General features: G+C 43.7%; 3 protein-coding genes across 3 annotated transcripts; all 3 read right to left on the bottom strand.

The window, feature by feature from the left end:
• Positions 1-8: 8 nt before the first annotated feature.
• On the bottom strand, positions 9-1,953 carry LOC100828497 (glycine cleavage system H protein 2, mitochondrial). Its single transcript, XM_003570078.4, has 4 exons — positions 1,747-1,953; positions 779-867; positions 481-651; positions 9-387 (listed from the first exon to the last, which is right to left on the bottom strand). The coding sequence occupies exons 1-4, from the start codon at positions 1,832-1,834 to the stop codon at positions 259-261; spliced, it is 477 nt and encodes a 158-aa protein (XP_003570126.1). The 5' UTR covers positions 1,835-1,953; the 3' UTR covers positions 9-258.
• Positions 1,954-7,611: 5,658 nt separating this feature from the next.
• LOC112272039 (pentatricopeptide repeat-containing protein At2g35130) lies at positions 7,612-10,986 on the bottom strand. The gene is made up of 8 exons (XM_024462561.1): positions 10,557-10,986; positions 10,054-10,271; positions 9,606-9,838; positions 9,246-9,495; positions 9,008-9,153; positions 8,714-8,919; positions 8,483-8,607; positions 7,612-8,357 (listed from the first exon to the last, which is right to left on the bottom strand). Coding segments are annotated over exons 1-8 (1,779 nt in total). The 5' UTR covers positions 10,559-10,986; the 3' UTR covers positions 7,612-7,758.
• A 370-nt stretch (positions 10,987-11,356) lies between these two features.
• On the bottom strand, positions 11,357-15,378 carry LOC100823772 (phosphatase IMPL1, chloroplastic). Its single transcript, XM_024462562.1, has 10 exons — positions 15,043-15,378; positions 14,434-14,501; positions 14,095-14,228; positions 13,412-13,500; positions 13,226-13,283; positions 13,079-13,131; positions 12,744-12,842; positions 12,516-12,629; positions 11,942-12,043; positions 11,357-11,685 (listed from the first exon to the last, which is right to left on the bottom strand). The coding sequence occupies exons 1-10, from the start codon at positions 15,298-15,300 to the stop codon at positions 11,587-11,589; spliced, it is 1,074 nt and encodes a 357-aa protein (XP_024318330.1). The 5' UTR covers positions 15,301-15,378; the 3' UTR covers positions 11,357-11,586.
• Positions 15,379-15,524: the final 146 nt, after the last annotated feature.

Here is a 15,524-nt window from a genome sequence, read left to right as displayed (position 1 = left end):
TTGGTATATCAAGGAATCAGAACAAAGCTATAACTGAAGACGAACTCATGGCGACACAAGAGCACGAAACAAACAAACTCAAGTGATATACAGATTTCGGATCTTGCAAGCCCTTGTAGAGCTGGCAATGACATTTATTCCATGTTTTGATCGTTTCTGGGTTGAGACAGCAGTTGGTAGAAAGTGCCCAACAGCATATAACGAACATCTACAAGGGTCAAATGGCAGATTCTGGTGTTCAGAAACGACCATTATTGCTCAATGCTTGCCATCTTCTTCCTCGCAGAATTTTGAGTACTTCTCGTCGTCCATCAGTGAGTTGAGCTCACCCGCATCTTTGACCTTGACCTTGATAATCCAGCCGCCCTCATATGGATTTGCATTGACCTGTGTTGAGAAAACATACAAGTCATTCCACATTTCAATTCCCACCAAAAGATTCCATCGACGAATGTCAGGCTATTGTGTGTTGAAGCTTACCAATCCTGGTTTCTCTGTAAGTTCATCATTCACTGCAATGACCTCTCCAGAAATTGGTGAGTTGATGTCACTGGTTGCCTTAACACTTTCAACAGCACCAAAGTTGTTTCCCTGAGATACGCATGTGCCAACTTCTGGCAGCTCCACATACACAACATCACCCAAATGGTCCTGGAGGCCAAAAACAATTCATAATCAACGCAAGCATATGCTGACTGAACAGTAGAGTGAACCATTGAATAATCTAACAGATGGCAGGCAAACCAGATAAATTTATTCTGAGGGATTGAATGCCAACCTGGGCATGGTCCGTAATCCCAACGGTTGCCAAATCACCCTCAACCTTCACCCATTCATGAGTTTCAGCATACTTCAGATCCTTCAGCACTAGATATAAAATGTCCCACAAGGACTCAAATTAGTGTAATATTCCATAACCACTCCAATTAGGGTCCAATTAGTGCTCATCCTGAACCATGCAGAGACGGCTACCTACTCTTGTTTTAGGAAAAGACAGCTAATAGTACCTACTAATGGAGTATAATAAACTTTTCCTTGGGCCCATTTCATCTGCTTCTCTACTCTGGTGCATATGATTGTGCAAACAATACAGCACTTTACTTGAACCTAAACAAACCCTTGAAGGTTGTAGGTCGCAATGTGAATCTTTCTGAGTAGCTTTCACAAGCATATTCCCAAAACTTAATGAATCTATCTGAATTCTGGAGTCAGAAACCATGCAGTATCATTCTGAAACTTCGCTAAATGATTTTCAAATGCAGCAAATGAACATCACAGCAGCAAAATTTTAGACATAGGGGCTACCCTGAATCTCAGGAAAATCATGAATCTATTAGAATCAGCTCAGACAATACAAACCCCAAAAAAAGGCAGAAATGTTGAGCTTTTACCACCGAATCAGGCAAAATCAGAAACGGCAACAAGATTCTTGTGCAGAAAAGATTTAACATGCCACCGGAGAAAGGACTAAAGCAAACCGGGAACACATAACGGTGGACATCTCTGGTGCGGTGCCGATGCGCACACGGAGTTCGCGGCCGAATCACCAGCGAAACGATTGTTTCTCTAACGGCTAACAACAACCCTTCCCTCCAAATCGGATCTTGGCAAGACATAGGGCAACAAGATCATGGCATTCCAGCACCAAGGACCTGTGATCCCAGCGCATGGCACAAGATATAGACACATACAAGCGCAAACAGGGTACGGCGGCAAGGTGGCAAGGAGGCGGAGATGAGAGGGTACCGGTGGAGAAGGCCCTGGGGAAGGTGGAGATCCTGAGGTAGGAGGCGGCGCGGGAAGCCCAGAGCAGTCTGGAGGAGGCCATGGCCATGATCCCGCGACGGAGGTGGAGGAATCGCTCGCTCGCTCGCTCGGCGCCGCCTCCTCTCTCTCTCTCTCTCCGGACCTTGGGGGTTTGGTGGTGGTTTCTGTTACGGGCTAACTTTTTTTGAGAAAGTATTTAGGTGGGGAAGAGGAGCAGAGGAGAGTTGGTGGAGCGCTTTGCACATTGCAAAAAATATTTCGTGGTGGGTCTTTTGGGCCCTCGTGGGCCTTCTTGTGTTTGAGCCCCGGTTTGTATGTACTGGGATTAAAATTTTGTTTTCGAGCTGTACTGGGATTAATTGGTTAGAGTCTTACCAATTGCACTTGTGTTCCAATCATACAAGAAAATTTGCATTTGTGTTCTACGGAGAATTTGAACTAAAACAACGACAAGAATTTTGTATCGGAGGGAGTAGTCGAGTAGATAAGTAGTATGTTCATTTGAGAGTAACATAAAGTTTTACCCGCTAAAAAAAATGTAGAGTAGTATGTTCAAATGTGCTGTCACAAAAGAAGTATGAGTAGTATGTTCAACTGGGCACTGGCCATCATGTCTCGCTACAAATTGATGTAATCTTGTCGTGGTATTGCTCACTAAGTATCATAGTTGAGCTATCTTTGTTCAAAAGAAAATGTTGCAGGTAAGCCAATGCCCGAAAGAAAGCAGATGGGAGAAGAGGACCTGCCGGCGACACGTATTGTACCCGTGTGTATACAAACAAATATGCAAGATAACAGCACGATTTAGGTTAGGGTTGTAACAGCAAGATGACACTTCGCCCGCCCCCATGATTTCCCAAACAACACAACAGAGAATTACCACTAGCTCGATACCCAAGCGGCAAATCAAAATTGGTGCTCAATCAATTATTTAATCCTTAATACTACTCCATGAATCACCAATCTGGTCGAGGGGGAGGATCTCCAACTAACGCACAAATATTCTGACCAGTCTACTCGCCGTCACGGGGATCAATGGAGATGCTGGCTTGCATGCATCATCGGAATGCGTAAACAATCGCCAAAGGCAGGCACAAAATGCCATCTGACACTGATCGGACTCTTTGCCAAGAGCGGCGGTTGGTGGCCGATGCGGACTCTGCACTTCTGCAGAAAGACAGACAGCAGGAGCTGGTGAGGTGATCCATCTATTCTAGTGACACACACTGAACTGGCTTTTCTCTTGCCCGCAAAATGAAAAAAAGAAAAAGAAGCTGTCTTTCTCTAGGGTTCTACACCGTTAAATTTGATGCAAGAGAGGTACTCGCAGTAGAATTTGTCAAAAGATTAACTGTTTGTCAGAGGATCTTTTAGGACATGGTGTCTATAAGAGGTGGTTTGCTGAGACGAAGGAAAGAGGATGGAGGGAGAGACTAAGCTGTCTATAGTAGTTTTATAGACAATCTTATAGATAACCTATAGAAAAATTATTTACCATATAGACAAACTATTTATCATTGTATGCATATTGTCTATAATTTTTAATAGAAACTTTTTTAGGCAGCTTCTAGACAAATTATTGTATATGTTGTCCAGTATTGTCTACATATGATATGGAGTAGTATTACAGACACCAGCCGTCTAAACCAATGTACATGCCCTTATATTCAAATGATTCAGAGGCTTTACGCTTGGGCCCATCATCACAGGGTTCACCTTACCGAGATAGTACCAAGTGGAGTACCAACTACCAAGTTTTTTTTTTCGAAAAGGCCGAGGCCAAATGCTCAAAAGTGCTTATGCACTTCTTGCCGTTGCCGGGCGCACACGGTTCCGCGCCGTCCGATCCAGCCTGGGAGAGGCGCCCTGTTGATTGAATTAGGACAACTCCCCCAGTCAGCACCGGGTCGTCTTTCCCTTTCGGCCTTTCCCCATTCTCGATCCCCCGATTTCCTCTCAGCTTCTCACGTGCGATTTGCTGGCTGCAGGCGGTGGTGGCTGAAGCGGTGATGGAGATCAGAGAGGCCCAGCATGGAGCGGCTCCGCGTTGGCGATGAAGGTAGGCGGCAAGCGGGGCGGAGCTTTCGAGTTCACAATCGAATTTGCCGTGGGGTTTGCGAGCTCATCATCGGTGATAGCAGCCGCAGGGGCAACGGAGATAGGCGTCGGACGGGGCGAAGCTGTCGAGTTCACCGTCAAATTCGCCGTGGGGTTTGCGAGCTCGCCATCACCCGGGGGCTTCTGCTTTTTGAGTTGATATGTGGTTCTCGCCGCGGGGTCGCCTGGCGAGGTGGTGGGGGCTTCACGAAGTTTCGCATTTTGAATCGGGGCGGCAGGATGCATCGCACTCGGTCGACGAATCGAGCGCGGTGAGCGCAGAGTATCTACTGTTGCATCAAGTTTTCACGGTTAGTTCCTTCTCACATCCTCCTCCAAACCCCCCGGTCTATCCTACTGTACTATTTTCTGTCGATTTTCGGGGGTTCTAGATTCGCACCATGATTCAATTTGCTATGTGCTTTGTTGTAAAATTAGAGCCGAAATACAGATCAGGTCAAGGTTTTGCTAACTGTTTGGCACCAGACTGGTTAATTTGATGGGGATAAGTAACTATTGTACTATCTAAAATAGCTTGCTATTTTTACTCCTGTCATGGGGTATGAGATGCAAATTTGTATGCAAATGAACCCTAATATATCTGCTGCAATGCTCCATGGCAAGGACTCTGTGTGTTTATGGTTGTAAATTCATTAAGTAATTCATTTGTTTACCGGTGAACTGTCGATTTGCGACTTGTTTTCTAGTACTGGGATAGTACCTAATTGTTGGCTTCTGGTTCCTGGATTTCGGCAACATCACTGTCCAAGGGTCAGCTCGTCCTATGAGGCTATGATGCGAACTTATCTCGGGTGGAAACCATGGCCACAACGTTGGCCAGGCCATCTTCTGCTTGTGGATGGCTATCGACAAAGTTCTCGGCTACACGGCCAGCGTCAACGGCAAATGGCACGAGTACGTCCAAAAACTAACCTCTTTGTTTTTCTTCTCTTGGGTGCGTTGCCGACTCATGTTGATGTCGTTTGGTTGTAATAGGACGTTCCCTTGGTTGAAAACTGCGATGTGTTGCAATGCTTGTGCAAATCTGAAGGGAGCCTTCGTCACTACTGTGGTACTACATACTCTGGTAGCCTCTCAATGCATGATGGTGCTTTTTATTTAGCACTGCTTAACAAATCTGGTTGTTACTCGCGTACGTGTTGGTTAGGTCCTCATTATCATCAGCACGACAGTGACGTGGGTAATCGCCGACGAGAAGCAGCTATATTTACCCTTTTTCTCACAAGTTGTTGGAGTAATCAACTATTTTTGAATAAAGTTGCATCTCTAGCAAGATTTTGAATTTGAAGTTGCTAGCCTAGTTACCATTTTTGCTTTCTTATATAATTTGCTCTCTGATCTGTCAACCATTGACTAGAAATTGCATTAGAGAGTCAACTTTTTGAAGCAATTTATGCATCATTGAGTAGTTTTTCTTTCAGTTTCCAAAAAAATTAGTTGCTTACTCAAAACTCAACTTATTTTTAGTAAATGTTGCATCTCTAGTAAAGTTTTGAATTAGAACTTGCTAGACTAGTTACTTTTTTGCTCTATCGCATAGGTTGCTTTCTGATCTACCAACCGGTGACTACAAATTGCATTAGAGAGTAAACTTTTTGAAGCAATTTCTGCATCTTTGAGCAGTTTCTACTTTCAATTTCTGTGATGATTAGTTGCGTATTCAACAACTCAACTAAGTTGCATCTCTAGAATTTTTTTGAATTAGAACTTGGTAGAGTAGATATATACCTTTTTTGCTTTATCACATCTGTTACTTTCTGATCTGTCAACCGTTGACTACGAATTGCATTAGAGTTAGAGAGTCAACTTTTGAAGCAAGTTATGCATCATTGAGCAGTTTTTGCTTTCAATTCCGATCTATCAACTATTTTAGTGAAAAGTTGCTTCTCTAGCAAAATTTTGAATTAGAATTTGCTAGACTAGTTACCCTTTTTTGCTCTATCACGTAGTTTGCTTTCTTATCCGTCAACCGCTGACTACAATTGCATTAGAGAGCCAATTTTTTAAGCAATTTTTGCATCATTGAGCATGTTTTTCTCTGTGATAATTAGTTGCTTATTCAACAACTCAACTATTTTAGTAAAATTTGTATTCCAGCCAAATTTTGAATTAGAAGTTGCTAGACTAGTCATCGTTTCTTTATTACAAGTTGCTTTCCAATCTATCAACCATCGACTAGAAATTGCATCAAAGAGACATATTTTGAAGCAATTAAGCATCAATTTGCTTTTGAATCGGTTTCTTCATATGTGTTGATTATAAGTTGCTTTAGCTTATCGACCTTTATTTTCAATTTTTGAATAGGAGTTGCTTCAGCTGTATTGATTTGCTTTCACCAATAAGCCAAACCATTGATCATAAGTTGCACGACTAACTAACTTTTGAGTTGGAAGTTGCTGGGCTAAGCACTTGTTTTTTATTAGAGTTGCTGGTCTATTGATCAAAAGTTGTTTCTAGCAACTTTTCCTCTTTTTCCATTAGATAGTTGCTTTTACTGATTATACAGTTTGCTGGACTAACCTCCTTTTTTTATGAGAGTTTGCCAGTATATTGATCACAAGTTGTTGGTCTGCCAAGTTTATGTTGTCTAGTTTGGTTTTATTCTTTTGTTCCATGTTGTATCAGGCATCATGAATGAATCTCTCCTCAACTTATGCATGAAGCAGTGCTTGTATGTGTTAGTTTCAGGCTACTGCTTTTTGTTTTGTAAGTGATAGTTCAGAATTGCTTTTGGTGCGAGCCAAGGTAAGATCGGCTCTGGATCATTGGACCTTTTTCTATCGGAATCTTATTTTTTTTCATTCAAATGTGTGGCACCTAATATGTGTTTTCTGTGAAGCATGTCCGGTTTTTTTACCTAGATTTTAATTCTGGGTGTAGGCAGCAGGAACATCGATGCATGCAACATGTTAGGCGGAGTATGTAGGATCATGATCATGTAGCAATTGGGCATTTAGGGTGTTGTTTTTAGGGAACATGCAACTTTGTTGGCCATTGATTCTCTGGGCCTGTCAACTACTCCTACATCACAATGAGGTGGGGTGCGAAGATAATTGCACAAGAGAGACGTTTGCAAATACCCGTTGTTAATTTTGGGGGGAGGACAACTTCTTGAAGTGTGGATCAGGGCAGACACAAGCTGAGAGGAAGAAAAGTGAATCAACATGGAGGAAGGAATAGGCGTTTTCTTTTTTTCTTTTTCCCTTGCATGAGGGGACAACTTTTGCTTTGCTACCCTTTACATACCGCCTGCGAGATGATTTTTTATTGTCTAGCTTTTCACTTTTGTTCTGGCTTAGTAAGGAGCAACTTTTACCCTGCCGTGACAGTCGGGAGCCTAACGAGCGAAACCACTGGTCGGGGGAATTTTTTCACGGGCAGCCACGCGACGTGCCGTCGGGACAAAAACTTGCCTTTTAAGGAAATAAGGACCGCTGGCTACCTTTATTGGGTGGGGTGTGCACCCTGGGCATCCTAATAGTGCTCAGCCACCTCGTAGCAGCGTATATTAAATTAGCCAACACTTACAAAACCATTTTTAAAATAAAATATAATTACACGCAAGTTCTTGTGGCAAACGTCGTTATCTTTCACCTGCACTCGTCGGTGACACACCGTAAACAAAACTCGATGCTGTCTCTGGATCTTCGAGGCAAGTCGGAGACTCGGAGCCAGGAGTTAACAACAATGTACACGAGTTGTCAGCGAAGCAGGTTTCTCCTCCCAAACCATGAAACTCAACGGCTAGTTTCGTAAAATTTCGATAGAAATCAGAACATTGGTCTGTATAGCTTTGTCTCGTTCACTTTTACAATTGCAAATCACGTTTTTCACGAACCTCGTGAGTGAACAGTTCATGAAGGATCTTGGTCTTCATCCAACAGTGAACAAGGTCTTGGCTTCCTTATGCATGGACCGAACAATGGCGGCGACCTGCTCCACCTGCCTCTCATCAGAGCACGCCGCCATGAGCACCTTGGCCGTGCCAGCGTCCGGGTAGCACCCAGCATCCACCATCTCCTCGAAGATCTCCAGGCACTTCCCGTACTCCTTCTTCCTCGCGTAGCCGCCCATCCGGGACGTCCACGACACCACATCAGCATCGATTCCCCCCTTCTTCCCCTTCCTCCTCCGGATCCCCTCGAACGCCGCCTCCATCCGCCCCAGGTACCCCGCGCGCGCGTAGGCGTTGACGGCCACGTTGTGGGAGCCCACGTCGGCGGACCCGGCCAGATCCATGGCGGCCAGGAGCCGCTCCATGTCGTCCAGGCGGCCGGCGCGGGCGTAGGCGTGGAGCATGGCGTTGAGGGCGAAGGTGTCCGGGCGGAGCCCCGACTTGTGCAGCTGCGCCATCACCTGCTCGCACCTGCCCACGTTCCCGGATCTGGCGTGCGCCGACAGCAGCAGCATGTGGGACTTCATCGTCGGCGCCATCCCCTGCTGCTTCAGCGACTCGAACGTTGCTTCTGCTTCTGCGGTTTTGGCAATTTCAGTTCGACATTCTTATCAGAGCAGAGCAGAGACATGATTTGTGTTCTTGAGTGAGTTCACAGAAATGCTTGGATTACAGACTGCTGGAGAATTGTTTCTTGCTTACCTCGATGAAGGCCGGCTCTGCCATAGGCGTCCACCAGGATGTTGTAGGAGGCTCTGTCAGGCTCGCACCCCATGTGCTGCATCAGGGAGAAGATCTCCGAAGCGCCTTGCGGAAACCCTGCCCGGCTGAATCCACAGTTTGCAGATCATGTTACTACAGTCCAGATCAACAGTAAGATGAACAAGAGTTTAAGTCTGAATTATGGGTGGCTGATCGATGGGGATGGATCACCTGTAAGCCTCCATGAGGGCATTGTAGGCGTAGACGTCAGGCTCGTGCCCGGCTTGCTGCATCTGCTCGAACACCTCCTCTGCCTTCTCGCACAGCCCTTCCCTCGCGAACGCGTTCACCAGGGCGGTGTAGGTGCAGATGTTGGCCTTGCACCCGATCGACTGCATCTCGTTGAAGATTTTCATCGCCGACATCGGTTGCTTCGACTGCAAGTTCAGAAATTCTTGGGGAACTTAGCAAAGCTGCTATTCCAAATAAATGTTTTCAGGTGATTTCATAGCAAAATCGCCTGACCTTCCCATACACGTTGATCATCAGTGTGTATGTCTCCGTGTTTGTTCGGCACCGCTCTTTCTTCATCCTCTGATACACCTCGACCGCCTTTACAGTGCATCTTGCCTTCAGCAAGCCATCAAGGTACGCATTGTATACAGTTGCACCTGGTAAATATAATATCATTTCTTAGTGTGATTGTCTTGACCTGAAACTCACTTTCTCTTGACAGACAACTTAGAGGAATTGGGTTGCCTACTTGGAGGGATCCCATGCTCCTGCATCTCGGATATCACGCCTTCTGCTCGGTGCAGCGATCTGGCATTGCAGTAGGCACGCAAGAGGAGGGCATATGTGTCCTCTGTTGGCACGCACTGGGCCTCCAGAACAGCCGCATAAATTGATTCTGCCTTGTTCAGCTGACGCTTTCGACCATATGCATCTATGAGCAGATTGTAGCAGATTATGTCGGGACGGAAGGAACTCCGGTAGACGATCCACTCGCAGACCTACAGACACCTCTGAGAAATCACACATAAAAAATGTTGTATCAAAGCTAGCTGAAATGACGACATGCGATGAACTGAACAATGGCGGTGTGCCGGTTTCGGGGACCTACTGATATGATCGGATCCCATTGTCGGTTCAGGCGGAGTTGGACAGCGACGTTGAGAATGTCATCCCACAGATTGTGCGTGGGAGGAATGTTGTCCAGTGATTCCCAGATTTTGGCAACGTCTGTTCCTTTTTGAACAAATTCTAGGATATCCTGTGCCATTGGGCTGAGCACAGGGAAGACCCCATCCACAAACCCGGAGCCATACTTCCAACCACGGCCTCTCATTGCACCCCCTGCATGAAACTTGAAGCTGTTAGGTCATTTCAGCGACAGAAAACAATGACACCTGCAAAGCAAATGTCCATTGGTTGCTGAGTTTCCAATGCAACAGTAGATTCAATCAAAAGACCACAGAGAATTTTCTGAGCCTAAGAATTCCTGGTAGGTTAAGTCATGGTGTGGTACTGTGGTATGGAAAAAAAGGGGAACTGAGTAAAGTCAGCATTACCCCTTTTCCGTGATATTTTCTTCCGATCGAAGGTCCTCGCAACGCCCTCTTTGTCAATGTAGGCGCCCTGGTGTTTCCGGTTCTTCCTTTCCCCGTATCCATAGGAACTCACTTCTGCGTCATGAAGGGTGGTAGTTCCTTGTTGTGTGTTTCCGCAAGCACAGACTCTCCATCTTGGCCCTGTGAACCGATAATACAACGAGGCCTCTATCCTTAACCTGCAAAATTGAGGATGGAGACAAGTGAGCATGACGGCAAACCAAGTTGGCTGACAGAAGCAGAACCAATGTGCTCTGTGAGAACTTCTAGTCAAGACATTCAGAAAGGAAACATTTTAAAGGGTTGCCATCCTGCCACTGATATGTGTCACCCAAAGCATAGATTGCCATATGATGAACAACAAAATCCCAAATAGAAACTCCAGGTGCCTGAATTGGCCAGAACTAAATGAAAATGGAAAGAATCAGATGAGCAGAAGTTCAAGAAGGTAGAGAGCGACTTACATGAGAACAGGGTGAAGGTTTTGACAGGCAAAGAGTGCAAGCCTGCAGCCTGAAGGGAAGCTATGCAAAGAAAGAAAAAATCGTTGAGCTCTCCCTCAACCTTTGCTTTAGCTTGTGGTCGCTTCTGATGGTGGTGGGAATGGTAGTGTGAGCATGTGAGATGCAGGGATTGCAAGAGGACAAAACTGAAATGTCTGCCAATGTTTTCTCTCTCTTTTGGTTTGTTCCATCTATTGGGCCATTTTGAGCCTCTGAAGATCCATCGTTCAGGTTCTCTTATCCAGAAGGCAAATAAAAGCTGGCTGCTGTGCTGGGACGTACGACATCCTCCAGTAAAATTGTTTTTGCTGTACTGGACTGCACAGAGCCAGTGCTAATATCCCCATGGCAGGACATAGAGTCTAATATTGGAAGTAAATTCATGTCAATTTCATGCATTTGCTGGTCGTCTGTAGCTACGAGCTTACAAGCTCAACTTCATAGTATCTTAAATGGATAGGAGTTCTGTTAAAGGGAAAGGAAAAATAAATAAATGACATCACATTTCTCCCCAGGCACTTTGGAATTCATGGATGTGTTTACATCGAGCACTGATAATATGAAGAATTCGACATAGTTTTCATATTATTATTGTACATCGCCGCCACCGGTTCTCGAGCAAGGGAAGAATCTTGTTCTTCCACAATCTTGCATTATCCATGATTTGTAATAAGTGTCAGGCATTTCGTACAAAGTTAGTACAACTTTGTACTAAATCCCTGACACTTATTATGGATCAGAGGGAGTACAATTTATGGTAGTGATTTTTGAGTTCTGACAAAGACAGCAGGCTGAAACTATACATCACTGGCACATAATATTTTCATACATTTGATTAAAGCAAAAGTAGTTTGATCGAAGATTCTTGAAGCTTTATTCCTTTTTCTGTAGTTTGACTTTTAACACCCCAGCCAGTCGAGTCAAATGACTTCAAAATGTATTGTCAGTCTAAGTACATGGCTATTGAGAAAAGTAGCAGAAGGGGTGAAACTCAGAAGTCGGTGGGGTACTTGTCTGGCTTAAACCATAAAGAGAAATCAATTCCTTTCTTCTTAAGATCTTCAGTAGCAGGTCGAATCCGATCCAAAAGCTGCAATTCAGTAAACAGGAGTAATTACCCTGAAAAAAACTCTCAAGAAACAACCCAACATAATTTTCATTGCTGCAGGTAATCTATACAGAATATGCCAAACTGCACAAACAACCTAGGCTTCGAGATCCCCTAGGATGATGGATTTGGATTCTTAGACCCTTTGGGAACATGACTGTCAATGCTTCAGATAGTACTAATATTATAGGGATGGTCTTTAGCAAATGAGAGAACAAACTACAGTTTAAGAACAGACCTGCTCGTGAACAACACCATTCGAAACAAGAACAGAACGATCAAAGACTGTAAACTCTCCACCATCCATGCGTGACACCACCCCACCAGCTTCTTCAACTATCTGTTGAAAAAATGACCAAGTTTGTTGAGTAACTATGCTAACAAACTCCAGGCAGTAAGAGTTGCTTAGATGACGAAAAAGGAACAAGTCACTCTACTCAGGATTAACAAACAAAATTCGATCTAACAGAAATCAAGGCTAAGCTAGATAAATACATTTCAAAATATATGAATCAATTTGATATATTTTGTTAGGAAAACTCTACATTCCGTTAGAGAAAATCAGTTTGAAACTGCTTAAAATGCACCTTTAAGATAATCTCTATAATTAAAAAAATCAACCCAAATAATCAGAAATTCAGAAATAGTAAATATAAGAATCATCATAACCAAAAAAAGGAATCTGAATAAAAGGTACCAAAAATTGAAAATAACCAAATAAGCCAGCCCCAGTTTCTACTGAACTGATGATTATTTAGCAATTCTGATTGCAACTATCGGTTGTCAACATTCCCATGTGCTCAAAAGATTACCAGAACGCCAGCAGCCATGTCCCATGGCTTAAGACGATATTCCCAGTAGGCTTCTGTGATGCCTAGACCAACATGGGACATGTCAGCAGCAGCAGAGCCTAGCCTTCGCACTCCCTGAAATAAAATGCATTTTTACAATAAGGCTAAAAGAAGCAGTGCAGGGAGAAAATTCAGTGTGAACTGACGGTAATACTCTTTTCTCACGAAAATGTGGAAACATTCACTTACCCTGCTAATGTCAGTAAATTCCTTGAACAAATTTATGTTGGTCAGCCATGCATCATCATGTTCATATCCAAATCCAGTTACTAGAAGAGATTGTTCCACCTAGAGAATCAATTAGAGATACTAAATTACAAAGTCAATACGCTGGTATAAACCATCTTTTTTTTAGAAACTAGGGGTTTCCCCCGGTTCCATTTTCAAGGCATGAACTATCTATATTACATGAATTCTGAAATACTCAAAAAAACAGATACATTGAGTCTGATCACCGGAAGATGTCATGGCAGACACATACTCGGGTGCATATATTGTTACTTGTATCAGATAAAATAGACTACCTTGTCTGTCGGACTGACATGAATCTTTTGCCCATTACAGTAAGCACCTTTGCCTGTTCAAGGAGCAAATGATGCCTTAAGATGTGATTCCATAGTATTCTAGAACCAGAAGAAAGAAGCCCGCCAATTGCAGATCAAGGATCCTACCAGAAGATGCAGAAATTGTACGAGTGCTCCAGCACATAGGCCCACCACAAAATTCGACCTAAATGGGATGATAATAATATGTGAGTAATGCAGAAATCAAACATTTCTATACTACAATGATTGATAGTCTGTGTCCCCAGTACTCTATAATCATATGGTTCAAGAATAATCTATGCATACACATACCACAGTGGCAGCAGCAGGCTTCCCTCGAAAAAGAACACCGATGGATACAGAAAAGCTGGGGTAACCATGTGCAAAGTTTGTTGTTCCATCTAAAGGGGGTTAAATTAGTATGTTAGATTGTTCAGGAAGAAGAGTAGAAAGCCACAAACTGACTTAATTGTACTAAATTTAAATATTTTGTTCCATCATCTCTAGTCAAAATGGATCAAAGAATAAAATCATAATGCCTCAAAGTTAGATACTCCCTCCGATCCATATTAATTGTCTCAAATTTGCCCAAATATGGATGTATCTATGCTTAAAAAGAGTGTAGATGCATGTAATATTTCGACGATTAATATGGATCGGAGGGATTACTAAAGTTTCTACTGGAGTAACAAAAGTTCAAATAAACTCAAAGGTCCTTCAGAGTACCTATCTGATCCCTGCGTGATTCCAAACTTATGAGTGTTTCAAATCTGTCTAACACATATAATTGCATACCAACGCATATAATTGTCACATCCCAAAGCAGTGAAACGGACTACCCCATGCAGGTGCACAGCTTGCATCTAGCAAATTAAGTAATCCTCAGAAATTCTCCGGCACTAGAACTGATGGTTATTCATGGCAGAAAATACTAATTAATCCCACTACACAAATAGTTGTTCATCAGATCATAAAGCGGAATTAATGAGCCAAACCTAAAGGATCAATGCACCAGAGATATTCAGACAAGGAATCTCCAATAAGGCCACCTTCCTCCCCAAGTATGAGGTGATCCTTAAAGTTCTTCCTCACAACTTCAAGAATGACTGATTCACTCAACTTGTCTGTGCTGAACAAAAGTATAGAATAATACATTCAAATGCTAACGTTATTTATTTACACTTTACAGTACTTATAAAAGGATGGAATTAGCGAGTGGCAGGAATTGAAATTACAAATGAAAACCACATTTATATATTGTGGAAGCACGTTCATATAACAGTGAAATCAGCAGCAGATGAAGAAATTACAATATACATGAGAAGCACTCTTACTCTGTCACCAGGTCTGCAACTCCCTTGTACTGGATATTCCGCGGCTTATTAACAGCTTCCATTACAACCTAAACTCAATGGAGAACAAGGAAAATCGACTTTAGAATTTATTCATCAAAATTTGAACAAGAAGGATGCAAGGAACTTCGTAAGAGCATGGGAGTTCCACATTTCCTCTGACACGAATGAGAAATTTTGGGCACTAAAAATTTGAAGCACCATGAACTACTCAAGCAATACAACCTAGGCTATACGCCTATCTATGTTTATCCTATCTTGGTTAGAAAAATAACCAATTAGACCTCTCTAAATAGTCAAGATGCTGGATTTTGTCAAATTAACCACTGCAAACCAATGCAACCAGTAGTTTCCCATTAAGAAAAAAGAACAGTAGTTCTTGGCAATCAGCACCAGCCAATTGAACTAAACGAATAGCATTTGTAAGGCCAAATTGCTCCTTATTGGTGCTCACGAAAGATAGGTTTCGCAATCGTAGCCACATTCCAAGCAAACGAATCAATCTACCTACGGAAGCTTACCCCGGGAAGAAGAACCTGCAATCATTTACCCGAACTAACCCCAGGAGGGTAAAACAAAGTTCGGACACACCTCAGCTCCGGCCTTGGCGGCGGCCTCGATGACGCCGAGCAGCTCGGCGGCAGGAATCGGGCCGGTGGTGGGGGCCGCCACCTTGGGGAACTTGCTGGGCGCGGCGGGCTGCTCCGACGCAACCGCCATGATAGGGCGGGCCTGCGTGGACCTGGAGGCGAGCGAGCGGAGGGCGAGGATCGGTACCGGTGAGGTCTTGGCATACTTGGGCAGGGAAGAGGCGATGGTGGTGGTGGAAGGGAGAAGATACCGCGCCATTGGTGCTGAGAGAAAGGGTTCGATGCTTTCCTGTTTTCTTCCTCCAACTGCACTTCTGTGCGTGTGTGTGTTTTATCTGCTCTCGCTCTCCTTTTCTTTTCGACAGTATATGCCATGATTCTTGTTCTTTGTAAACGTGCATAAATGCCATTGTTTTGCATATACTCCTCTCATCTAGATATACGTATTCCTCGATGTTGTGAGGTAGGTGGGCGTCTCTGTCC

This window comes from Brachypodium distachyon, chromosome 3 (genome assembly GCF_000005505.3).
Source record: "Brachypodium distachyon strain Bd21 chromosome 3, Brachypodium_distachyon_v3.0, whole genome shotgun sequence".
NCBI lineage: Eukaryota > Viridiplantae > Streptophyta > Magnoliopsida > Poales > Poaceae > Brachypodium > Brachypodium distachyon.
This window is presented reverse-complemented; position numbering and strand designations above follow the sequence as displayed.